The following is a 27,977-nucleotide window of genomic DNA, read 5'->3' on the forward strand; positions in this document are numbered from 1 at the left end:
TTTAGAATTTTTTTAATTTTTTAAAAAAATTAATTTGTTTAAGAAATAAAAAATAAATATTATTTTTATATAATTTCATCTTTTGCGTGATTAGAAATAATTTTTACAAATTAAATATATTTTTATTAAATTACTTTTTAATTTATTTTTTAAATTATGAATTTTTTTTTCTAAACAACAAATCAAATATGGTTTTCATTTTTTTTTTCCATCACAGATTTCAGTAGGGGTAATATCGTCCATCAATTTATATTTTGGTGATGTCAACTAATCATTCTTAATATTTAGTTAACAGTAGAAGTTAAATTATTACGCAAATATAAACTTCAAAAAACAAAATGTAATTTCTGATAAAAAATTTATAATTTTACTACACCTCAAGCAAATGTAGGTAATTTGCCCTAAATCTTGAAAGCGTTTTTTTTTTTTTTTTTAATGTTTTGAAGTCAAACGTGAACTAAACTCGTAGGAGTTGTATTGTTGGGGGAGAAAGCAAAAGCAAAAACAAAAGCAAAAGCAAAAGCAAAAGCAAAAGCAATTAGACGCTTAAAAAAAGAAAGCAACCTGAAGCGTTATTTGCGGGGGGGTATCTGTTAAAATCGGGTTGAGATTGACGATATTGGTGTGGATTTTGATCATCTTAAAACATGGAGAGAAATGGCGATTGTTTCGTTCCAGATATATCTCCCCCAGATATCAACATTCAGCTTCAATCCCCAATTCTCACTCCCATTCTCTTCTTGGACCATGTCGGCGAAGTTGTTCTCTCCCTCAATCCCGACGGCTTGTCTTGGAAATCCATCGAACCCCTATCCAATGTAAGTTTTTTTTTTTTTTTAATTTGTTTATTAGTACATAAAAAATATGGATTTTTTTAACCTCTTGTGTGTCGTGAATTTCTCATTGGCATAATAAACATTTATATAATGGAACAAATATATATCAAATGAATATGTGCCCTGTCTGTACTGATTTTATTTGTAGGATTGTGTTTGTTGGAGCAATTAAGGTAGTGGGTTTGTGAAATATTTCATCTTTTGCTTCATGATCACGAATTTTGGTTGGTTGAGGATATTCTTTGTTTGTTGTTATGATTATAACATAATTTGTAGAAGCTGCGGTGTCTTGGCAATCTGTGTTTTGAATGATTACCACTTTTTTCGAGTTATTGTTGTGAAAAAAACTCAATTATAATGTAGACGGGTAGATTTCAATATAATACATGATCATAATGAAGATGGCTTGTTTTTTATACTTGTCTAAAGCACTAAACCCCAAGGGATTGGCTTGGTGGCAAGGCCTTGGGTCTTGGGGGTGTGTCTGCTCCCTCAAAGGTTTGTGCTAACAATTCTTTGGGGCCATCGGATGGGGAAAAAATCCTTGTATTAACCATGGTGCACTTGCAAAAAATTCCTTGCCAAGGGCTTGTGTACCCTGGGAATTAGTCGGGCTTTGATCTATACACCCCAGTGCCAATCAAAAAAAAAAAAAAAACTTGTCTAATGCACTAGTAAGTTTATTCTTCAATATGTATTACATTTAATTATTTCTTATTTGCTTTGAGAAATTGTGGAAATATTGAAAGTCGATTTCATCCTTTTTGAGTTGTGGTTCTATAAATCTAGCTTATATTTGAAGTTTTTTTAGGGAAATGTTTTAAATTTGTCAAGATATTGATTGGTACAGATGTTGGTTGTCTTTTTAACTGAGTTGCATTTTGTTTACTCAAGTTGAAACATGAAACTCCATAAAAGCAGTGACTAAATTGTGCTTTATATATGATGAAATATTGTGATATGGAGTTGGCAATAGATTGGTTTCCTATCTTTTAATAGCTGACCCCCAAGCCTGGGTGAAGTAGGGTTGTGTTAGGTCAGCAAAAAATAAAACTCTGAATATGCTGCTTATGAAGTATGGGAATGAAATCATCGAGGTTGAGATATTGCAATTTGTGTTACATGGACTCTCATATTTCTCCCAAAGTACCGTGTCCACTGGATATGATAAAGGTAAAGGTGTGGGATATGTCACACACTCGTACCTAATTTAGAAACTTGGGTCCTCTATTTTACGATATTTGAAGGGGGGAAAAAAAGCTTCATATTTGCAAATTAGGTTTAAAAAAGCTTCATATTATGTCTCACATGGATGAGAGATAATTTTTATTTTTATTTTTCCTGAATTTTATTCAATTTCAAGTACATTTTTGCATAATTTACAACACTTTATTAATGAATATTACCCAACATGCAATATATATAGTGTCCATGACACGTCCTTGTATCCATATCCAACTTTGGATATATATCCTAATATCCTAATATTTAGGTTTATGAATGTTTGATGCTTGGACATGCATCCACAGTTCATACTCATATCTGAGCCCATGAAACATAGACTGTAATGACTTAGGTAAAACCAAGAACCAATGAACATTGAGTTTGTTAGAAAAAGGCTAGTGTTTGATTTATTAGATACTATGTGCACCTTGGTAGACTGGATGTCAAAATGTGGTTTGTTTTGCTAGCCTCATATAGATAGATACACAATAGCTATTTGAATTTACTTTGAGCATATGAAATACAATTTGATCTTTTTGATGGATCTTATTTCTCATTGTAAAGAAATGCTACAAACCTTTGTAATGCGATTTTATAAGTTTGTATTGTAATGTTTCCATTTACCTATTAGTTGGATTTTGAAGACTTTTTTTTCTTTGATAAATGAGTGTCCGGGCCAGCTTGTGCGCATTTGGACTAATCCTGGGGCCCTAAAGGTAACGACCATGCATACCTCCAGTGGCCCTTGAGGTGACTCGAACTCGAGACCTTGGATCTTGTCCTCAGGTCTTTAACGCTCAACCAGCTCCTTAGGATTGGATTTTCAAGACTATTTCATACCAGGCTATAAGAATGTGAAGAATCCTACGCCAAACTCTGCCGGCTGATTTTCTCTTAGAAGCTTTTTCACTATGCTTGGTTACCACTTTTCAAAAACACTTTTCAGAAAATTATACTTTCTTATTTTTCGTATTTTTTTGTTTTTATTGAATTTTTTTAATATTTTGAGCAATTTTTTTAATTTTTAGACATACCTAACATAAATATACCTAAAAAGTAAAAAAAAATTGAAAAAAACCTTTTAAACATTCACTAAATACCAAAAATACAAAAAAAAAAGGAGAATTCAGTACATTTTTTGTATTTTTATGTATTTATTAATTTTTAAAAATATTTTTTCACAAATTTTTTACTTTTTAGATACATCTAAGTAAGGTGCATCTAAAAAGTAAAAAAAATGTTTAAAATTTTAAAAATATTCACTAAAAACAAAAAAACACGAAAACCAAAAAACTCAATTTTCAAAAAACTTAATTCAAAAAACTCAAACCAAACACACTTATTAGTTTTTGATTTGCTGGACTATCTTAGCTGTGGAGCATTTTATTTATTTCAAATTCCTTTTTATGTATTGTTAATTTAATATTAAAAATGGTTTTCTTACCTTGTGCTAGGATTGATGTTTTACATGGTGTCTTCCTTTTTGTGTGTGCTAGGAGCAGAATGAATCATCTTGTCTGGGCATAAAACTTGCTTCTAAAAAAGAAACTGATATCAAATTTTCTGATGTATATGCTGTTGAGTATATAGACTGGGGTTTGGTTCATGAATCTATTCCTGGAAATGCTGGAGGACGTCTTTTGGGTCATGGATCTGAGGTTGGTCATTCTTGTTCTTTTTCTCTGATTGGAAGTTGTGATTCCCTTATGTCATATGTTTGATTGTGTTTTATAGGTATATAAATTTATGTTATCTACTGCAGATGTACCGCTTTGTGGTGCATGGGTTCCAGAGGTCAAAGTCTCAACCTTGTCTTTGGGCCCCATCTGTGTACACTTTTGGTCACAAAGATTTGGATGCATGCCAGATGTGGGTTAATCAGATCACTACTTCTGTAAATGTGGAAACGGGGCGAGAGCGACCAAAGAGTCTTCTGGTATGCTCCATGACCATCAGTAGTTAGATGTTTCAATTTGTGGTTTTTCAGATTGATGTCTTTATTATTCATTTCATCGGGAGATGACATGAACATAAACTAGTATCACATTTTTGCCAGACTTTCTTTGTGTTGACTAGGTTTTTGTTAATCCAAAGAGCGGGAAAACAAATGGATGTAGAACTTGGGAAGTAGTTGCTCCTATATTTTCTTGTGCTAAAGTAAATACGAAGGTAAATTTCTAATGTACATTAATAGATGTTTATATAGTTCCCAAAACTCATTCTTGAACTTCTTCATTTTTTTAAATTAAAATTTTGAATGTGGTGCTCTGATGCAGAGATTTCATTTTGTATTAACTAATGAATGAAGAATGAGACTAGAAAATTTATTCACAAATTGTAAGTTTAGGATCCTATTTGGATGTCAAAAGACAGAAGTATTACCAAATATATTCTCTACAGATTTTGTTCCATATTGGTATGTGCATGTTTGTTATGTCAAATGATTTTTCTTTAGGAAATTATGCAAGAAAAGCATACTTTTACCATGGTATCTAATTGGAGTACTTGATCAGTTTGGGGATAAGTCAAGATTTTCAGATGGGGTTAGCTTTGGGATGAGGAAACAACCTTGATAATTTAAACCATGCCTTTTCCAGTCACCATAAGTTGATACCTATGAAGGACATACACTTCTCCATAGGTCAAGTAACCATGTGTTGGACACGGACACGCTTCACACACATGCTGGACATGCTGGAGACAAGTTGTGTCTTATTTTTATTTTTTAAAAATATTTTTACCGGAATAGCATACCCAAGATTGATGAAATTGATGAGATTAAATATTTGACATAAAGTAAGTATATAATATTAAAAAAATATGACATATGATAACTATATAAAATTATATATTTTGAATATGTCATGCATTTTTTGAAAATTTGCATGTCCACATGTGTCCATGTCCATGCTTCTTTGGTTGAGACTTTTAAGATTGAAATTAGTACTTTCTTGTGCAGATCCAAAGTGATAAGATAAATTGCTTTTATAATTTTTAACTATTGTTCTTAATGTTTTTTATGGAAAGTTGTTGCGGTGCGCGCGGTGTAAAGGCCGTAGCATAATGGTTGTGGTAACCGGAACCGTGATTTTTTTATATTTCACACAATTTCAAAAAATTTACCTATACGCATATTTTTTCTTTCCTTTAGAATCACATTTATTAGGGTTTAAAATTGATTTTGACAAATTTTTGTTAGTTTTTAAGTATGATCATATATATTTTATATTTTTAAATCACTATAAAAGGAGTTTTATACATTTTATTTCAATAGTTAATGACTTTAAGAATAATTGATTTTGAATGTCTACAAATTATTTTTGACTAATACCTGAACTAACTGAACAAAAATATTCACAATTATTAAACGAAATGATTATAAAATAAAAATTGTACTATAAACAAAAATTATTTTTTAGGCATCTTTTTAGACTAACGCTTTACACTAACTAATAAAATTATTTACAATTAAATATTAAATGAAATGATTGTAAAAATAAAAATAGTGCCATAAACAAAAATTATTTTTGAGCTACTGATTTTATTTTTTTTCTTAAAGACATTTTTTAGACAACATATTACAGTAACAAAATAAAAAATATTTACAATTAAATATAAAATAAAATGATTATAAAAATAAATACAACCATTATTTATATATTTTTTTTATTTTACATGCTAATGTAATGAAATAAAAAATAAAAAATAAATTATAAAGAAAAAAAAATTCATAAAAGATTTTTTATTTGGGCTTGGATCACTTGAATATTTGTTCTTTTTTCGTAAACTTTTGTTTTTGGAAAGTAAGCTATTCAGAATATTGTAAAAGTGTATAACGGACCGTTACGGTAGTTACGTAACACCGAAATGGCCGTTGCACATGTGAATTTCCATTATACTGTTACAGCGGCCATAACAGGTGGTGGCATGGCCGCTTTTTAAAACCTTGGGCAGGGTACATTTAAATTCAAAAGATCTTGATGAATCAAAGATTAAATCCTTATTTTATAATTTAAATGAAAGGATCTCAGTTATTTAATTTCAGTGATTATTGGAATTCTAACATAAGGTGTAACGCCCCAAATTTTTAGCCCAAATGATAATGCAACAATCATGACTCTCTTAAAGGAAAACCAAATATAACTTCCCATACTTGCATTACATAATAATAATAGTTCCTCATGCGATATTACATTGATTCAACAATAAGTAAATAACCAAATAAGCACCCCCACGGGTTTACAATCTTTCAAGGCTTAAACCCGGTACACAAAATGGTTATTCAAACCCACACATACATAGCCCTTGGCTTACAAATAGGATCACAGCAAATGACAACTTTAGTGCTCTCAACACACACATTTCCACGCCCCCAATTAGGCGGATTCACCACGTCTTTTCCTTCACAAAAATCCAGTAGGGTGAGCATAAAGCACAGTAGGAAATCTTTAACAAAGTATATACATTTTATACAAGTCTCAAGAGATGAATGCACATGCCATGCAATGCCTTTTTGAAAATAAAACACATCTTCATCTTTTGAAAACCATCATGTTCAATGATGTTATGCAACTTTAACTATTCAAAATTTATCAATTTAATTAAAGGGGGCAGTAAATACAACTCTGGTAATCCCTAGGTCGGTATTTGTAAGTAGACTATACAAGTACTACCAATTGTCATTTTTATCGGTATTAACCGGAAGGCTCGACACCTATCCGCGTGACTTTCAGGTCCTTCACCAAGGACACTCAGGCCACCTTAAACAATTTCATTTATACCACCTATCAGGACTTACCACCGTATTTATCCCAAAATCATTTCATGAAAACCCATTTCCCAATATTCTTTTCTCAATGCAAATTTTCAAAACTTAACATAGTCCAATGAATTGAAATGCCAATGTATGCTTAATAATGCAATGCAACATTACTTCCATATTCAATTGTTCCACACAATATACCATTGTGATCAAAATTCCCAATCCTCTTTTCAACACAATTCCACAAGATGAATATATATATATTTTTATATCCAATTCATTCAAAAGAGTAACGTAATTCCCACATTTCGAGCAATCTCAACAATTTAGTCAATTCAAGACTAAATCAACATTTTGACAACAATTTTCAAAATAAACAACATTTCTCATTTTTTTTCACAAAATTCGTCATTTATATATAAATAAACAAATTTCAAAACATCCATTTATTTTGGTACACAAAATAAATATGACAACATCTTCCAAGGGTTTTCAACATCTTTCAAAGAAAAGACCCAATTTCTAGGTTTTCTCACCAAAATCATTCATCTCCATGATATTTAGAAGAATCTCCCAAAAATCATCTTTCTTCAATCAATATGGTTCAAAATCTTTAATTTCTGTTTTAAAAGGAAAAGAAATTAAACCATCTTTCAAAATCACTCATCTTCTTGAAATCAACAATCAATTTCTCGAAGCTAATCAAAGGATGATTTTGAAAATCATCTAGATCTTGCAAAAACATATATATAATTCTAAGAAAATCACTACCTTAAGTTTTGAAGAAGAAATGAGATGAAACTCCCAAAATCAACGGTGTCGAAACTTGATCTTCACCGCACACAACGAAACCCTCGAGATGATAACCAACTTTAGGGAAGAACTTAGGTCTAAATCCCAATGGATTTGGAGAAATCAAAGAGAGAAGATGACTTCTAGAGAGAGAAGCTCCCGATTTGAAATTCTGGAGAGTTTTAGAGAGAGAGAGGGCTGAAAAAGTGATATGAAATATTAGATTCACGAACTGATATAACATGGTCCGCTCGAGCGTGGAATTCTCCGCTTGAGCGTTAAATACATTAACCCAGTACTTTTGTAGACAGGTCAAACTTCTGAAACTGAACATTCTCCGCTCGAGCGCATAAACAGTCGCTCGAGCAGACAAGCAACTTCGAATGCATTTTGCATTTTTGTTTTGGGGGCGCTGCCCCTCAACCCCGCCAGGGCCCTGCCTTGGGACCCACCAAGGGGCGTTGCCCCTGGACCCCCGCGAGTTGACTGGGCAGCTCAACTCCCGCCAAGGCGCTGCCCTTGGACCCTCCAAGGGGCGCTGCCCCCTGGACTCCCACGAGCTGACCGGGTAGCTCGACCCCCGACTGGCCCAGTCGAAGTGGCAAATCATGAAAGAATGATCGAAACCAGGATCGCTACATAAGGCATTAGCTGGTATGAGGAGCAAGGTCACTTATTAGCTCAAATGTCCTATGCCCCATGTATGCCCATCTGGATTATTCAGACAGTGTAAAGAGTTTAATTACATATTTTTTATATGTGAGATTAACGAAGCCCATACCAACAGGGCTCAACAAAATGTGTTTCTGTAAGTCAAAAAAAGTTATGTTGAGACGCCCTTAACGTTTTGTGAGGAGCCCAGACTGAAAAACAAAAATGTAATTTGACCAGAGAATACCTTGCTTTAAAGTATGACTATTTCTCTTCTTCCCAATGCACCCGAAAGTACCATGGGGTACTGCATTCAGCAATTTATCTATTTGACTTATCTTCAGCGTTGATTAAATAAATAAGTTATAATCATCTCTGTTAGCTTTAAACTTTGGAGTAGTTGGCTGTCGAGTTCACATAGTGCATGAAAATCTTGGCACCTCCTTTATTATCATGATCCATTCATATCCTTGTCCTTCTCATGCTAAGTCTTGCCAAGGTCTGACGCAACAGAATTATCACACAGAATTAGATATCGTTCTAGTAGACAAAATTTGGAACCACATAAATAAAACCTTGAATCTATAAGGAAGAGAAGAATTTTTAAAGGAAATTTAAATATTATCGATAAAAGTTGATGTGCCCTTAGGCTTATATAGGTATTTATACTAAACCAAGTTCTGGAGACCAAGTAATCTTGGAGATCAAAAAATGTAAAAATAAGTAAACAACCTAAATCAAGCAATCTAAAAATTAAGAAAACAAAATCAATGCAAATTAAGAAATCTAATAATTATAGAGATATTCATACCAATTTATAAGATTCCTAATAAAATACTAATTTCAAAATACTCAAAATAAAAATATAGGAACTCTTAAAATCTTGTCCTACATCAAACTCCCCTTTTCAATAAACTCATTCTTGGGTTTCAGTTGCTTGAAACAACTTGAGATATCTACATTTGTCCGCATCCACTTTATACTTGAGATTGGTCTTTTCCATCGCTTGATTAGTCTCACCTACAACTACTAACATGTGAACAATTACTACATTAACTTGAGCACACCGCAAGCCGGACAATTAATATTGCTTACCAATAGTCCAACCACAGTCATCTTGTTTGTAAATTGTGCCATTTCATCAAACCAAACCAAGCCTTAAGTCCCATCAAATGGGGTCGGTTACATGAATCTTTGTTCTCCACTCGACTTTATCAGAGGTCATTTGGTTAGTCAAAATAAGGAGATTCATATCTTTATTTACTACACTAGCCCATTTCAATTTAGGTTTGTCCCTTCCCCTAACACTTCCATCTATCGTTACTGTATTGCATCTCTTCACTACTGCCTCTACTTGTCTGCATTGTATATGATCAAACCATCTCAATCTATTCTCTCTCAGCTTATCTTCTATCGGTGCTACTTCTACCTATTCATGAATAGACTAATTTCTAACTCTGTTTTTTCTAATCTTGCCGTGCATCTATCTTAATATCCTCATCTCAACAACACTCATTTTATCTACATGTTGTTTCTTAGTTGCCTAACATTTTGTCCCATACAACATCACTGGTCTAATAGCCGTTCTGTAGAACTTTCCTTTTAGTCTAGTGGGTACTCGCTTATCGCACAGTACCCTAGATGTACTCCTCCACTTAAGCCATCCCGCTTTAATTTTATGGAGTACAGTTGCTCCAATCCCTCCAACCGTTGTGGTAATCAATCGTAGATAACGAAAATGTTCATTTTGAAGTAGTTCTTGGTTCTTAATCTTTACTTCTCCTCTATTTCCATTGTTACTATTACTAAAATTAAATTCCATGTACTCTGTCTTAGTTTTGCTTATCCTTAATCCTTTAGATTCAAGTGATTCTCTCCAAGTCTTCAACTTAGTGTTAACTTCTTCTCTAGTCTCTTCCACTAACACGATATCATCTGCAAAAAGCATACACTATGTTACATCATGTTGAATATTTCTTGTCAACTCATCCATAACTAAAGCAAAAAGATAATGACTTAAGGTTGATCCTTGGTATAACCCCACAGTAGTTGAAAATTCACTTGTCTTTCTAGTCGGCAATCTAATAGTGGTCACAATTAAAAAGTCCAGCTCACACTTATCCTTAAAATCCAAGTATTAAGGAGAGAGAAATTGGAGCTTTATAACCAGCATAGATGGGCAACTCCAGGTGATGTGAGACACATTCCAACACACCCTCCTGGACCACAACATACAGTAACCGGACAAACGGCACACCAATCACAGAACCAACCAAGCTCTGATACCAAATTGAAAAGCCCAGCTCACACTTGTCCTTAAAACCCAGGTATTAAGGAGAGGGAAATTGGAGCTTTATATCTAGCACAGATGGGGTAACTCTAGGCAATATGGGACACATTCCAACAGTCACCACACCTTCATACATGCCTAATAACATCAATGTAACATTTTGTTTCTTTTTTCTTCTCTAACACCCACTAGATTATATCCCGAGATACTCTATCATATGCTTTCTCAAAATTAATAAAAACCATATGAATGTCTCTTTTCTTCTCTTTATACTTTTCTATTACTCTCTTCAAAAGATAGATCGCTTTCATTGTTGACCTATCAGGCATAAATCTAAATTGATTCTCTGACACCTTTGTTATATTTTCATACTCTCTCATACACTTTCATTATATGACACATCAGCTTGATTTCTCTATAGTTGTTGCAATTTTGGACATATCTTTTATTCTTATAGATTGGCATTAAAATGCTATTTTTCCACTCCTCTGGCATTTTCCTAGTCAACAAAGTCTTACTAAATAACCTAGTCAACCAAGCAACCTCTTTTTTACCCAAACATTTTCAAGCTTCAATAGGGATATCATCGGGTTCTAAAGCCTTATTCTATTTCATCTTCTTAAGTGCAATCTCTACTTCAAACTTCCTCTCTTTTTGACCTTCCTCTATGTTCCTCATTTAACAAATTTTTAAAATAGTTCTTATACCTCTTTTTAATCTCTTCATCCTTTACCAACACCGTAGAGTGCTTACTCTTGATGCACTTAACTTGATTAAAATCTCTTGTTTTTTTCTTTCTTATCTTAGCAAGTTTGTATATTCTCTTCCCTCCCTCCTTACTATCCAGTTTAGTTTCCTTATTAGCCAATCTATAGCTCTTAAGGTTTTCCTCAATTCTATTCTTTTGTCACTTTTTAAAGCACTCTTTTTTCGTCTTGAACCAAATTTCCTTGGAGTTGGGTCTCTTTCCTTTCTACTCTCTAAGGATTTCTCTTGAGATTCTTCTCAAACAATTGGCCATCGAGTTCCACATAGTGTTAGTATCATTTTCCAAGTCCCAAGTACCTTCTTCAACCATTCTATTCTTAAATATTTCTAATTTATCCGTTTTTAGGTCCCACTATCTCATCCTATGATGCTCACTATCCTTCCTAGTTTGGTATTGCCCTTTGAAGCATAAATCTAGTACCAAAATCTTATGTTAAGAAGTTAGGGTCTCTCTAGGAATCACTTTACAGTCTCTGCATTTTAGATGGTCCACTTTTCTTACTCGAAAGTAATCTACGTAACTATTAATTGACCCACTTTTAAAGGTTATCAAATGCTTCTCTCTCTTCTTACACATAATATTGGCCACTACCAGGTCAGAAGCCAACGTAAAATCTAAAATATTCTCTCCAACTTCATTTCTATCACCAAAATTATACCCACTATGCACCCTCTCATGACCTAGTTTATTTATTCCTACATGATCATTAAAACCTCCACCTATAACAAGGTTCTCTCCTATGAGTATCTTTTGTAGTAACTCATCCATTTGGTCCCAAAATTCTCTATTAGTCTGATCATCTAATCCTACTTGGAGGACGTATGCACTAATAACGTTCAGTATATTTTCTCCAATAACAAGTTTAACTAGCATAGTCCTATCACCTTTCCTAATGACCGCAACTACATTTTCTACAAGACCCTTGGCAACTATTATTTCTACCCCATTCCTATGTCTATCTTTACCACTATAATATAGTTCAAACCCGATATCCTTTATTTCCATAGGTTTTTCATCCGTCCACTTAGTTTCTTGTATGCAAGTTATACTAACTCTCTTCCTAATCATGACATTTACTAATTCCATAGTCTTACCAGTTAAAGTTCCTACATTCCATGTGGCTATCCTCAACCTATAGTCTTGGGCTAGCTTCTTTATCTGCACTTGTCCAGAAAAATGCGAAAACCTTTGCTCATTTTTCACCGCACCCAGGCATCGATGTGGCGCCCCTTGCTCGTTTTTCGAAATACCTGGAGACAGGCGCAATGCGATTGTGCCATATCATCACTCCAAGAAAAATCATTCTTACTAATGTTTAGATGACTTACGCCCCTTGCTCATTTTTCGAAACATCCAGAGATAGGCGCAATGCGATTGTGCAATGTCATCACTCCAAGAAAAATCATTCTTCCCAATGTTTAGATGACTTATGTACCACTCATTCACAATAATGTTATTAGCAGCACTTTTGTCCAAAAATTGATTTGTAGTTACCATGGTCTCCCTTTGTAGTGTTGCATTCACTTCAATTTGATTAACCTCCAACGTGTGAACCTCTAGACACTCATAGTATCCATCACGATCTCAACTTTGACATTTTTCCGTTCACCTCTTCATTGTCCTCCCCAAACCTCTTGGCCACCGTAAATTTAGTAACCTCTCCTTCATCAATTTCAACTTTTTTACCGTTATCTAATTGAACTCAATTTTCTACTTCCATTGAGTCTCCATTGGGTCTTCAATTTTTTCAAACACTAGAGTTCTTAAAATCCTTTCTCCTTCATAGTCACATGATAGTTATTAAATTGTAAGAAATGTTGTGAACCAAAATTACCTCAGATTACTTGTTTCAACTCAAGCTTTCTTTGATATTGTTAATTTAACATCTGTCCATGATTTGATTGACGGATTAGGTGTTGATCAACTTCTTCATCTTATGCCACGTCTTAATGGATTGTTTATACTATCGCCTTTGATCATGCTGCATTTGCCCTTACAATGTAGAAACATAACCTTATAACTTATGTGCAACATATTTGGCTTGCTTTTCTTTATGGATTTCCATGTACTAAAAAATTTGTCAAATTTGCGAGACCAATAACTAAATCCTTCATATAGCAAGAAGCATTAAAATTTGGACTTTCTGGTTCTACTTGATCTAAAAAGTCATGACTTATGCGATTATATGCCTATTGAACATGTCATCAAATTTTCTTTACCGTCTTACCAACTAATATTCATCATAATCCTCAAATAACTCATCTTCAAATTTGTGTTCATTATCGATTTGATGATGAGAAGAACATCTAAAGAAGTTTTGGGTAATAGATTGGCTTCAGGCAAATCTCATAGCACGTTTCCTATTAACATTGTATCTAATAGGTAGGCCTTAGGCAAATCTCATAACGTGAATCCTGTTAAATCCTTCCCTACGATCTTCGTTAATAGGGGTTGCTCTTCCTACTCCGATGAATGACATCGAGCCAAATGCATCATTGCTTTGATACCACTTGACGCAGTGAATTATCATCCATAACTAGATATCGTTCTAGCTAATGAAGAATCCCAAATTGATGGAAAGAAAACTTTGAATTCACGAGGAAGAGAGGAATTCTCAAAAAGAAATTGAATATTATTGGTAAAAGTTGAATTTTCCTTAGCAGTGTTATCAATGGCACGTCTATGGGCGCTAAGGCGCACTTGAGTTGCCTCAACATTTTTGAGGTGAGGCAACTTTAATGAAGCACGACTGAAGCGCATAAAGTGCAAGGTGCAAAGAGTCGCATGCCTTTTTAAATAGTGCCTAATTTGTTAAAGATGTGATATCAACCCCTTGATCTAATGAAGCCCATTATAGTTTTATATGTTGCTCACATCCAATCAAAGTCCTCCTAATGAATAGGTAGCCTCAATCTCAGATAACAAATTGAAGATAAATGCATAAACCTTTTTATTTTGGCTTACATACCATCAGTGTGTTTGGTTTCAGTTTTCTGAAAATTGAATTTTTTTTTGTTTTTAGTGAATATTTTTAAAATTTTAAGCAATTTTTTTTACTCTTTTAGATGCACCTTATTTAGATGTATCTAAATAGTAAAATATTTCTGAAAAAATATTTTAAAAAATTAATAAATATACAAAAATACGAAAAAATGTACTGAATTTTCGTTTTTTTGTTTTTGTTTTTGTTTGGTATTTAGTGAATTTTTTAAAGATTTTTTTCACAATTATTATACTTTTTAAGTGTATTTATGTTAGGTGTGTTTAAAATTAAAAAAATTGCTTAAAATATTAAGAAAATTCATTGAAAACAAAAAAATATGAAAAATAAAAAACTAGAATTTTCTGAAAAGTGTTTTCTGAAAACCAAAATCAAACAAGCTATTTTTATTTTTTATTTTTATTTTTATATTTGTTAAATGACTTAATTTGCTTAATTTTTTTTATTTACTTAATTTGTCTAAATCTTTAAATGTTTCATTAATTAATCAATTGATTTATTTTATAATTGCTTAACTACTTTTAATTGTTTAATTTGAATTTACTTCATTTAACATTGTAGATGTGCTGCAAAAACAATGTAATGTACTGGGTGATAATAATCTCATGTGAAAATAACTTCAAGGGGTTGGCCTAATGGGCACAACTTGGGATTTGGGGGTGTGCTCCCTCCAGGTCTCAGGTTCAATACTCACAAGTTGCAATAAGCTTCTTGGGGCTAATCCATACAGGGCGTTTTCTTTGGCTTTAAATGGGGCCCTCGCAAGTGGTTAGTGGAATTGGTCCCCCGTGATTAGTTAGGGTGCGTGTAAGCTGGCATGGACACCCAGTTATCAAAAAAATCTCATGTGAAAATACAATGTTTTATTAGTTAGCACATGGTAGATAAAACACAATAAATTTCTCCTACTCATAAAAAACTATGTAGTCTCTATAACATGCGCGTTGCTTCAATGAAGCCTGTGCCTCACCTCGTGCTTAAGCCCCAAGAGATCTTGGCGACTCAGTGTGCCTCTCACCTTGAATAACACTGGCCCTTAGGCTTACAAAGTTATTTATACTAAACCAAGTTCTAGAGACCAAATAATCTAAAAATAGGAAACAAACTAAATCAAGAAATTTAAAAATTAAGAAAAAAAAATCTATACAAATTAAGAAACCTAATAATTATAGGATATTTATATCAAATTATTAGATTTTTAATAAAATATAGCTTAAAAATGATATAAATATAAATATAAAAATTATGAAAATATTGTTCTACATCAAGGTTTCCATGGCGCATGCCACCTTCCACAAACATCACTCATTGCTAGGACCCATGATTACTTGCTATATATCCTTTGTATTGCAGTTTTATTTTTTTTAAAATTCTTGTCAATAGTCATTTTATTTGTAATGGCAGTTAAGTTTGGACTAATCCCAACTAAGGATTTAGGAAAGTACAAGTTTAGTTCACATTGAGTTTGCACTGATATCATGGATGATAGTAATCTCATATTTGTTTTTAACTTGTTCCTTAGGTGATCGTGACAGAGAGGGCAGGGCATGCATTTGATGTGATGTCCTCTATTACAAATAAGGAGATAAATTCATATGATGGAGTTATAGCTGTTGTAAGTGAATTCCCTCAATTTATCATTTACAAACTGTGAGTTTTGATGATATATTGATTGTTGGCTTGATATATAAGGAATTCTCGCAAGCTACGGCAATGCATAAATTTTCTCTTGTGCATTTGGAGCTTCTTTATTTGTAGTGATGATGATGCTTCACTCTTTATAATTGCATGGGAAATTGAAAGCAAACTATGCTATGACATCTTCTTACAGTTCTAATGGTTTCTTGCTTTCCATCTTTAACCATGAAATCATTCAAGCAAAGAAGGTAACTAGAGAATATGCATGAGACATGAGAGTGCATGATTTGAAATTTCTTTAGAAGTTTTGATCTTCAACTTTGGTTTTGGGTTAGAGGAGACATTGATTTTTGAATCAATTATATTTTGTTGAATGTTGGTAAAATAGCTGTGAAGCATGGATATTCCAAAAATTATGACCTAATGAGTACCGAGTAGGGTATGCATACCAATATGGCTGCATGCATACTGGGTATGCAAAATACGCATTTGATACTTTCTAAAAAAATTGAATGTTGGGTATGTTGTGGGTAAAGCTTGAGTATGGCATGGGTACATATAAATGTAATTTATAAAAAAATATAAGGGTACTAGAATAAATATAATGTGCCTATTTTTAAAAATTCAAAAAATAAAGGTTACATTTGCAAATATCACAAATTTGAGACAACGCTTAGGGTTCTGTTTAATCTTTACAGATTGAGCAATCCTATCTCTCTATCAGTTAACCTTCTCTCTCTCTCTCTCTCTCTCTCTCTCTCTCTCGATTGACATTAAACTCTAGTTTTTACCTTTAACTAGTTTTGCATTTTATTTTTGATTGTTATATGTCATGCAATACTACAAATTATAAAAGAAATATATATTTTTATGGGCGTACCCAAGCCATACGTAGATTCTAGTCTTTTTTTTTTTATAAAAGTTTTGCCATATCGGTGTACCTGTACCGTCGTCCATACCTGAATCTATGCTTCATAGGTAAGTAGTTTAATTACTTCATTTATTGAAGAATATAGTGTGTTGACGTGTGTAAATCATGGTTGTTAAAATCGCGATCCGGATCGTAGGATCGTACGATCCTACGATCCTACTTTGCCAAAATGATCCAGATCGTTGTAGGATCGATGTTATAACAGGATCGCATGGGATCGTGTAGGATCGTATGGGATCGTAGGTAGGATCGTAAATTTTATGATTTTTCACCTTATTTTTAATATGTATGATTTTTATTTTTATTTTTATCTTTTTTTTAATAGAAAGTAAGATCTTACGATCCTCGATCCGATCCTACGATCCGATCCACCAGACCCTCTCACCGATCCTACTTAGGATCCCGATTTTAACAACCTTGGTGTAAATGCATGAATATTGTGTGAGATATTTGTCTCTGACACAACTTGGTGCACTTATTTTTGTAGTTTTCATAATTATCATCCCCCCTTAATTTAATTAAAACACAAATACTCATGTTCCAACTTGAAAAATTAAACAAGGTCTATTTTGTTGCTAAGCTATGGTGTGGCACTCATACTGCCTACCTCTATTGATGGTTGATGTTCCTCCTCTTACAAACAAAGGTACTTTGGGAGGCAAAGTGGAGTCCAAACCATAACTGAGAATGCTTTGTTCACGAAATTGGTTCCTGCTCTTTTCTTTACTTGTGGTTAGTAATTGTATAATTTTCTATATTTTTTTTCTTCGCTCGTTATTTGTCACATCACTGATCTTTGAACTTTTACGGCCCACCTTTTTTGAAGTTTGGACATGAGAAAAAAAAAACAGCTGTTTGTTTTTTGTGCTACTGTACCTAGCTTTCTTGAAATCGGAAGAACAAACATAATGATGCCCAGTAAATATTTTTTTGTTCCTTTGTACAAAAAGAAGATATTTTTCTGGTGCTTAAAAATGTGACCTATGGTTCTAAATCACAGTATTGAGAGACAGTGGTATCGGTATTGGGAGTATCGGATGATATGTATTGGGAATTGGGTGTTGCTGGCTTATCAGATTGTTGTCCCAATAATTCCACCCCAGGAAACATCTTACCATTATTAATGTTTTTTCTTATCTTGTGTTTAAAATTAATTATTTACACACACAAAAAAAAGGTGATTAGAGATGAGGCAACAAGTAACCTCACCAAAATTTGAAGAATAGGAAAGAAAACAAAGTTTTCATGTCAAGTGCCTATCCCACATAGGTTGAGTACACTTCCTTATCTTTGTCCTTTCTATATAAAACCACAAGCGCTACCTTCGTTTTTAGCTATGCACTAGTTATCCCACATTGCTGGGAAAGCTTTCTTTCTCCAATCAGTTACTATATAAACTTTAACCATGTGCTATTGAGTAACAAGGGAATGGGTGGGCTTTTGAATGGCCAGCCTGTTAAGTGGCCTAAAGCATTAAAATTTTTGTTTAAAAAAAAAACTGGTCACTATTTATTTGAATCAGCCCAGTTTGCTAATGAATCATAAAGTTAACAAATTCAAGCAGCTAAGTGTCGCGAATTGGCCGGTTTGACCGCATTTTTATTCCACCAATTAAGGTGTGACTGAACCAAAGAGGCCAAAATCCTCTCCGAACATGCCAATACAGTATGAACCACCAGCTTTTCTGAACCATTGTATGACCTCGTTTGTGGTCATTAAGTTGTACCTTCTCTAGAATGATGTTTGTTTGTTGATATGGTTCCATGGTCTTGACGTTTTACCATTTTAACATTAGATTCATATGATGGTTTCTCAATTCTGCATTGCCAGCTTCTAATTTGTTCTTCCAGCTCATTTTGAGTTTCTTGGTCGTTTGCATGATGATTTGGTTCCAGGGTGGTGATGGTTTTTTCAATGAGATCCTTAATGGACTTCTCTCTTCAAGGGTTAAAGCTCCTTACCCACCAGCTCCAACAGATTTCATTAATTCTGTTGAGAATGGTGGCAGTGTCATGGTTCATGAGGCAAATGAAATTGTTGCCAAGCCTTCTGATCATAATGGAGAAGACAATTCTCCTCTTCTCCCAGGTTCAACTCTTAGTGAATCAAGACCAACAAATTTCCGTATGTACCACCGCAATAGTACTTCTTTATACAAGTCTTGATTTTTTTCTTTCAAAATAAAAAAATACTTATATTGGTACTCATGGTTACAGGAACTGAAGATGGATGTTGTGACACAGGTCAGTTTATTCATATCCATATAGACTAAGGTGATTATACCTAAAATATTTTAAACATGAATATTTATATCAGCAGTGTCTGAGGTCTGATTATTGCATCTTTGTTGCTTTGAGCAGACCAAGGTCCTGAGTTTTCTCTCCCAAACAAATGGTTTAGATTTGGCCTTATTCCTGCAGGCTCTACCGACGCCATTGTAATGTGGTATTTTCTTCTGGTGCCTTGTGTTCTTTAATTTTCTCTGCTTTTAAAGCATAGTTATTCTGTTATTCTAAGTTTGTCTCTACTGAACTTGTTATGTGCAGTTCTTGTCAGGTTTAGAGTTTAGGGTCTATGGTTTGTAAATTAGTTGAAAGATTGGAATGAAATCCAAGAAATATTTAAGAGGCATACAAAATTTCTTGGAGGTTTAGATCTGATTGAAAAGTCATATGGAATGAAATCCTAATTCTGGTATCATTATCAATCTAGGTTGTAGGATGAGATTGAGTTTCACAAAATCTTATTGAAATTGTTAACTCTGTTGGATTTTTTGAATTGGTTGAAACATTGTAATGAAGTCTGAGAAACCTTTGAAACTGAGGTTGGCATTGCCACTGTGGTAAGCTTACCACATTAAATCTTAATCAAGTATTTAGTTTAAAATCATCAGCTTTTCCTTTTCTATGTGTTACCCATGCATAATGCATCTTGCAATATCATTTTGTACCACTCATTCTTTTGCATCAGCAATATGTATTAATGTTCTGTAATATGTGCCTCTCTCATTCTATGATACGATGCTTTGCTACTTGACGCCAAAATTCTTTGAAAGTAAATTGATTCTTTCAAGATACTATCGTAGCTAATGAAGTGCATTTGCTTTTATTTTTGCAGTACCACTGGAACTCGAGATCCTATAACATCTGCATTACATATTGTCCTTGGCAAAAGGGTGTGCCTTGATATAGCTCAAGTTGTAAGATGGAAAACGACATCTACATCGAAGGATGAACCTTGTGTTCGCTATGCTGCTTCTTTTGCTGGGTAATTTGTTATTATTACTGTTGGATAGTTTGATATACATTGTTGAACTCATTTCCTAATAGATTAAGCTTTTGGGACAATTGGTGACTTAATATGGTATTAGAGTTCAAGATGGGGGAGGTCTTGGGTTTAAGTATCACTGTTTGCGTTTGGTTTCCATTTGCATGCTTTCTTCTGTCCTTTTTGTTATTTCTTTTTTCTATGAATGGATGTTTGCATCCTCATGTGCAAGACAGGGCTGCATGTGAGGGAGGATGTTGAATAGCTCGATATACATTTTTGGGCTCATTTCCTATCAGCTTAAGCTCTTGGAACAATTGATGACTTAACAATTACTAATTGCATACTGTAGGATAACACACAATGTCTTACGTATTTAATTGGTTTAAACTTTTATTTTATTTTTGTGGAAGTGTGTGTTTTGGCGTGCATACATGTGTTCTAGTGTTTTGACTTGGCTGGATCAAACTTTTCGTTGTTTTGGTTCCTCTTTTATCGTAGACGTGGCTTAACACCTGAACTAGCTTGATCATTAACTTAAATACATTTCTCCCTTTTGTGTGAATCTACCATCAAATTATGGCTAGTCAAGTGCTGGTTTATGTACAATTAATGACCATGCTCTTATCAAAGCATGCAGTGTAAAGTTCTACCACATAAATTGCACAGAAAAACCCCTTAGTTTGTCACTATTGAGGTTTTCAGCTTGTCACAATATGCACGAGGGCATATATAGTTATGATATCAGCCTTTGCTTGTTATCTCTTGACACTGTTCTCATGCTAGTAAGCCTTAAGTACTTTATGGTTTCATATCTAACTATATAATTAGAACCGATAATCTTTAGCGTAAGATTTACTTGACATCATGAGCATTAATGTAGTATTGCTGCTCATTCTTGCCTTTCCTTGAAGATGTTAATATATCTGATTATTATTGGTTTTTTATTTATTGGAGGTGTTATCTCCTTTGGTGGTGCTACATGCACCAATTGGTATATCAATCAGTGTACCAAAATACATTATAACATTATTATTGACCACACTCATTATACAAATTACAAATATCCAAAACCTCTAAAATTATGCCACATGTATTAATTAGTATACAAATTAGTACATATAGCATTATTCTATCTCCATACATTTGGTCATGTTCTTTCTCTAAGTGTGAAGATTTCACCCTGCGCTTCTCGATCTGCTGTCTTAGTAGGAAAGGAAACTTTATTTGGTTGATCTTTAATGTTATGAACTTATTATGATTTTCTTTCACCTTTATTAGTTTATTTCTCTTTGCGCAATTGCTCTATGCATTACTTTTTTTGCAGAACTTCGTAATCTGGCAAAATGTTACATCATGCCCTTGCTTCTATGATCCTATCAAATGACATTTTATTAGAGTTTGTTTAAAATTTTGTACAAGTAAGCCTAACCCTTTCATATATTTCAACAACATTTAATGAAATATGAAATCCCATCAGACCTCAAGGTCTTTCTTGTCTTTATGATGGAGAAAAACTGTGGCACTTTTGCTTCTTTGATTCTTTAGAGTTAGTTTGCCCTGATTGTAGTTTTATAAAGTATGCCCTTCACACGGGTACTTTCTTAACTTTTTTAATTTTTAATTTTTATTTTTAACTATTAATGTTCTAGGTGAATATTATAATGGGTAATCAAAGAGTTTGTAGGGTTCTATTGACCCCCCATCTAATGGGGGACTAAATTGGGTGTACTTTTGTTTTTTAATCAGTCTGCTCAATATTATCAGGTATGGGTTTTATGGAGATGTCATTACAGAGAGCGAAAAGTATCGCTGGATGGGCCCAAAGCGATACGATTATGTAGGAACGATGGTGTTCCTAAGACACAGGTATTTCTCCTAGTAGACCATCTTTGCTTACGGTGTCATGTCGCAACCTTATTTTTATTATTTAGGACTTTTCATGCTTATTGGATTAATACAAAAATGTTGATGTTATTAAATTGAGATATGAATCGTGAATTAAAATTCTCTCTCTCTCTCTCTCTAAGTCATGAATCAAATCGAATTGTGAATTGTAAGATTGAGTAAAATTTCTAAAATAGGTAGAAAAATAAAGCGGGAACTACATGCAGGTGGGAGTTGAGAAAAAAAAATTACCAACACATGGAGGGGTGCAAGTGTCAGCCTTTCATTTGCATCCTATCACCGACACACTTGCACCACCCCTTGTGTGTTTGTAATTTTTTTTTCCAACTCCCACTTGCATATAGTTTCCCCCCTAAACAAATGTAGACAAGTAAAAATTAACAAAAAAAAAATTAATCTAAATTTCAATTATTACACATATATTAGTGCAAAACTTGTTGTGAATGGTGACCACATGGCCAAGTAGGTCATGTACTTGCCTTGCCTTGCCTTTACGCCAAGAGATGTGGGTGCTATGTGTATTATATGTGTCAATGTGCATTGATTCACTTGAAAGTAACAATTAAAAAATTATAAATTGCAAGAAAATAAGCATTCAAGGTCCATAATACGAGAAGCTAAAGCCAAATTTGAATGACCCCGTTTGGTGCAACTTATTGTAAACTAAAAGCTTACAATAAAAAAGTAGAAGTTAAGAGCATCCCTTGTACATCTTTTCAATAATTAGCCTTTTCAGTTTATTTAAGCTATTTTTGCACCATAAGCTATAACCAGAAGTGACACCAAACACACTAGCACAGATTCCCCCCAAAAAAGCTATAAGCGGCCTCAGTAAGCTACACCAAACGGGGCTCATGGTCCTCGTAGAGAGAAGAAATTCTGTCTATTGAAAGTTGAGGGTTCAGAGCCCCAAGGGTCCAAGACAATAAGAAAAGGGGAAAGAGAGAAGGATGGTATAAAACAACGTTCAATAGATAGAATCAATGGTCATTATGAATCAATTGATTCACAGATTCAACCATTGATTCAGGCCTTTTGTTGATTCACCCAACCAATTCATGTCAATTAGGGCTTGAATCAACTCAAATTGTAAGCTTCAAATTGCAAATAATGCCTTTCAAACAACTATGTGCCGATTTGGCAAATAGGCCTTTTTAGTGGTTTTTTTGCTTTTTGTTTTTTTTTTAAGCGAAAAAAGTAAGTTTGTTTGGAATGGTTTTTTTAGTTGAATACATAGAGAGAAAAAGTGATTGATTGATGTGACATTTTGGCTTTTTTAGCTAAAAAGTTGATTGCCAAACGAGGCCTATATTCAACTTTATATAATTTGATGATAAAAACCACAAATGGTTGAATGGAGATATGCGAGTACTTAGTACTATTATTCAACTTCATCAGAAATCATGGAGATTGTATCTATCTATACATATGCTTATTTTGGTTAATTATTGCAGCATGTTTCTCTTTTGGGCCATGTTTAAGCTATTCCCATATCTTTTATAACTTACTAAAAGAAAAGACCATCAGGTGGGGTTGGTCCGTCAATTCCTGGTTTTTGGAAGGGTGGATTGGCTACAAACCTAACCTTTGGCTTTATAATCTTTTTTGCAAAAGATGGCTTCCTTCAAATGCAAACATGTGCTTTCATGCTTAGTTATTTTCTCGTAATACACCCATTTTCTTGGGTAATTATTCAGTACTCCCTAAACACCATGTGGCGTTGCTTATGTAGTGTCACGCCCCAATTTTCATACCCAAATGATAATACAATAATCATGGTTCTTTAAAGTAAAACTGAACGTAAATCTTCACGCTCGCAATACATGATTCAAATAATTCTCATGTGATACTACATTCACCTCAAATCAAGATAACATAAACAAATAAATACCCTCATGGGTTTACAAGTTTCCAAGGCTTAGGCCCGGTTACACAAATCGGTTATTCAAATCCACACAAGTATAGCCCTTGACTTACAAAACAGAGTCACGCAAAATGAGAGCATTGTGCTCCCTTTACACACACTTCCACGCCCTTAGTTAGGCGGAATCACCACATTCTTTCCTGTACAAAAATCTCGTAGGGTGAGCATAAAGTCCAGTAGGAAATTCTTAACAAAGTATATACATTTTATACAAGTCTCAAGAGATGAATGCACATGCCATGCTATATCTTGTTGCAAATAAATCATATCTTCATCTTTTGGAAATCATCATGCTTAATGATGCCATGCAATACCATTGTCCAAAACTTAACAATTTAATTTATGGGGCGGTAAATACAACTCTGGTAATCCCTAGGCACGTGTCTGCAAGTAGCATATACAAGTGCTACCAATTTGTCATTTTTACCAGTATTAACTGGAAGGCTCAACACCTATCCGTGCGAGTTTTTCGATCTTTCACCTGAGACACTTAGGCCAACTTATCAATTTCATCTGCACCACCTTTCAAGATTTACCACCGTATTTACTCCAAAAATCATTTCATGAAATCTTGTTTCACGGCATTCTTTTCTCAATACAAGTTTTCTAATCAAAATTTCAAAGCTTCTCATTATCAAACAAATTGATATGCAAATGTAATGATAATCAATGAAAATGCAACATTTCTTCCATGTTCAATTCTTCCACGCAACCTTACCATTGTGATCAAAATTCCAATTCCTCTTTCCAATGCCATTTCACAAGATGAATATATATATACACTTATATTTCAATTCATCCAAGGGACAACGTATTTTCTACACTTTGAGCATTCTCAACAACTTAGCCATTTCACGACTATAACAAAACATTTCCAAAATCACAATTCTCATACTTCATGAAACTCATCATTTATTTGAATACAATTACGACTTTTACAAAGCATTCATTTATTTGACGTCCAAGGTAAATATGACCTTTTCTTCCATAGTTTTTCAACATTTTTCAAAAATCTCAATTTCTAGGTTTTCTCACCAAAAATCATTCCTCTCCAAAATACTTGAAGAAATCTCATCAAAAACATCATTCATCAATCAATATAGTTCGAGGCCCTCAATTTCTATTTTAAAAGAAACAAAAGTAAACTTACTTTCAAAATTACTTGTCTCTTTAAATCAACAACCAATTTTTAAAAGCTATCAAAGGAGGATTTTGAAAATCATCTAGATCTTACAAAAAAACATATATATAACTCAAAGAAAATCTCTATCTCAAGTTTGAAGAAGAATTGAGTAGAACCCCTAAATCAACAGTGTTGAAATTCGATCTTCACCGCACACAACGAAACCCTCGAGAAGTTAACCAACTTTGGTGAAGGACTTAGATCTAAATCCCAATGGATTTGAAGAAATCAAAGATCTTGTGAGGTTTTTGGTAGGAAATGTGGAAAGAAGGAAGATGAGATGTTTTTAGACAGAGAGAATATACAAAAGTGATACAACTTCAGCCCAAAAAGAGAAGAAAAAAGGAAAATTTTCGGATCCACCTACCTCCCGTACGTGCGGAGCCTACTCCCGCAGGTGCGGCGCGTGCTCCCGCACGTACGGCCAACACCTCCGCACGTGCAGCCCTTTTCCTCCGCACCTCACTTGCGCACCTGCCTTTTTAGCAGTGTGCAAGCTGCCATACCCTGAAATCCGCACGTGCGGCTTAGCCTCCCGCACGTGCGGCCCAAGGCCCCGCACGTGCGGCCCTGGTCCTTAGCCCAGAACTCATTCGGTTCGACTCCCAACGCTTCGGACTGACCTCGCACGCTCCGGAACAAATGAAACTCAACACCGGAATAAACAATGAACAAGAACTTTTGAGAAAAACATTTGAACACAACAACCTCAAACAATCAACAAGACTCCAAGTCGAAACCAACGCTCTAACAAGTGTAAACCCGAAGGTAAACAGAGAGGAACAAGAAACGCGCAACAAAACCGGTCGTCACATGTGGTGTTCCAAACCGATCATGTAGTGGAAAATTTTACTGATGGGATATGCTAATTCACCTTTGTTAGGTAGCTAGAAGACAAATGATGACCCTCTTAGTGTGTTTTGTGAGGGTACCATGTGGTCAATGCCACATGGGAGTGTGTAATAATTTTTCCATTTTCTTTGGGTACTGCAAAGAACATGATGGTACTTTCCTCCGTTATATTTCCCCCCAGTAGTTTCACCTCATTAACTAATTAATTTAATTTTTTTTCTTTTTTCTGATATATTCAGATTACAATATGCCATATGTTTCCTGTCTTTTTAATTTGTGACATTTATTTTCCTCTTTCAGGTCATATGAAGCAGAAATAGCATACCTAGATGTTAAATCGGAAGAAACAAGTTCGGCTTCTGAGAAAGGTCTTCATAGTAGTAGAAAAAGAGCATTATGGGGTCTACCTAAAAAATCTGAAAGAACGGCTTGCCGTGTCAATTGTGATGCTTGTAACACAAAACCAATTTGCACATTAAGTTGTTCCATGCCAACACAGAACCCAGAAGATTCTGAATGGTTGAGATCCAAAGGGCGTTTTATTAGCATTGGTGCTGCTGTAATCTCTTGCCGAAATGAAAGAGCTCCTGATGGTTTGGTGGCTGATGCACACCTTTCAGACGGTTTCCTGCATCTTATATTGATTAGAGACTGTCCTCGTCCATTGTACTTATGGTAATAAAAAAGCCTCTCTCTCTCTCTCTGTGCGTGCATGTGCTAGTATGAAATCTTTAAATCTCTTGGGTTGTGATTGCTGCCTCATTTAATTACATTGATATCTGCCATGAGGTTTCTTTTTTTTCATTATATTATTGATTATGTGCTCTGCATGTGCTAGTATGAAATCTTTAAATCTCTTGGGTTGTGATTGCTGCCTCATTTAATTACATTGATATCTGCCATGAGGTTTCTTTTTTTTCATTATATTATTGGTTATGTGCTCTTGGCAAGAGGGACGGATTTACTTTGGGATCAGGGGGTCATTTTTCATATTTATTTTTTATTTTTTTGTGTGCTTATGCATGTTACTCAGTCTTGGGTAAAACTCAATCCCAAAAATTAGTTGTTGAGGTGAGAGTGTCTTCACGCTTATATACTTCACATTACTTTAGTACCTAGGTGATGTGGGATTTCGCTTCACAATGCACATACAAGATTTCACTTATGCATGTTACATGGTCCTGACTCCGCCACTGCTTGGCAATATGATTGCCATTTCTTACTTCTATTCTTGCCATCCAAACAGGGCCTAAAATTTATATACAAATCATTGTTGGTTAATTTCTGCAGGCACCTTACACAGCTGGCAAGGAAGGGAGGGAACCCCCTGAATTTTGAGTTTGTGGAGCACCATAAAGTAGGTTTTCTCACCATTTCATTTCTTCTAGGTTTATTATCTTCTTCTAGTATTGTGACTTTTTGTTTTTGTCTTACGTATAGACTAGGGCTTTCACATTCACTTCTTTGGGCAAGGAGGAGAGTGTATGGAATGTGGATGGTGAGCTCTTTCAAGCACATAAACTCTCGGCACAAGTATTTCGAGGCCTTATTAGCTTATTTGCATCAGGCCCTGCAGTTTAAACTGAACATCTTGGGAAATAGTATCATCCTCAACGGTACCTTATTTATGATCTAATTTCGTTGTGTTGTATTATTAACAAATTTAATCAATATTAATTTTCTGGAACCACACATCAAACAGTGGTTTGTATTTGATATAGTTTTGAATATTCATGAGTTGGATAAGCTCTGTGAACTTTTGAAAGACGAAAACCTGTGCCTCTGGTGATCCATTTTTGGAACTCATGAGCCGTCTGCCGTGGGATTGTAATATGTGTTTGATTGGATGGAAAGTATTTCTTGGAAAAACCTCTCTTTTTTTTTTGAGAACACTTGTTTGTTGCTTTGGGAGCTACATGGTTACCTTTTTTTCTTCTTCTCTCTTTCTT

General features: G+C 34.2%; 1 protein-coding gene across 2 annotated transcripts; it reads left to right on the plus strand.

Annotated features, from left to right (window-relative positions):
* Nucleotides 1-398: 398 nt before the first annotated feature.
* ACD5 (Diacylglycerol kinase family protein) lies at nucleotides 399-27,897 on the plus strand. Of its 2 annotated transcripts, none has more exons than XM_028261431.2 (13): nucleotides 399-818; nucleotides 3,557-3,718; nucleotides 3,823-3,996; nucleotides 4,137-4,229; nucleotides 15,848-15,940; nucleotides 18,790-19,018; nucleotides 19,111-19,137; nucleotides 19,255-19,339; nucleotides 20,012-20,161; nucleotides 21,929-22,030; nucleotides 26,329-26,703; nucleotides 27,319-27,385; nucleotides 27,469-27,897. In XM_028261431.2, exons 1-13 carry the CDS (start codon nucleotides 648-650, stop codon nucleotides 27,607-27,609), a joined length of 1,869 nt encoding a protein of 622 aa, XP_028117232.1. In that variant the 5' UTR covers nucleotides 399-647; the 3' UTR covers nucleotides 27,610-27,897. The 2 variants fall into 2 exon arrangements, with proteins under 2 accessions (XP_028117232.1, XP_028117233.1); XM_028261432.2 differs by having other exon boundaries at nucleotides 3,563-3,718.
* Nucleotides 27,898-27,977: the final 80 nt, after the last annotated feature.

Source organism: Camellia sinensis, chromosome 8, assembly GCF_055761805.1.
Source record: "Camellia sinensis isolate YWXY chromosome 8, ASM5576180v1, whole genome shotgun sequence".
In the NCBI taxonomy this organism is placed as follows: Eukaryota; Viridiplantae; Streptophyta; class Magnoliopsida; order Ericales; family Theaceae; genus Camellia; species Camellia sinensis.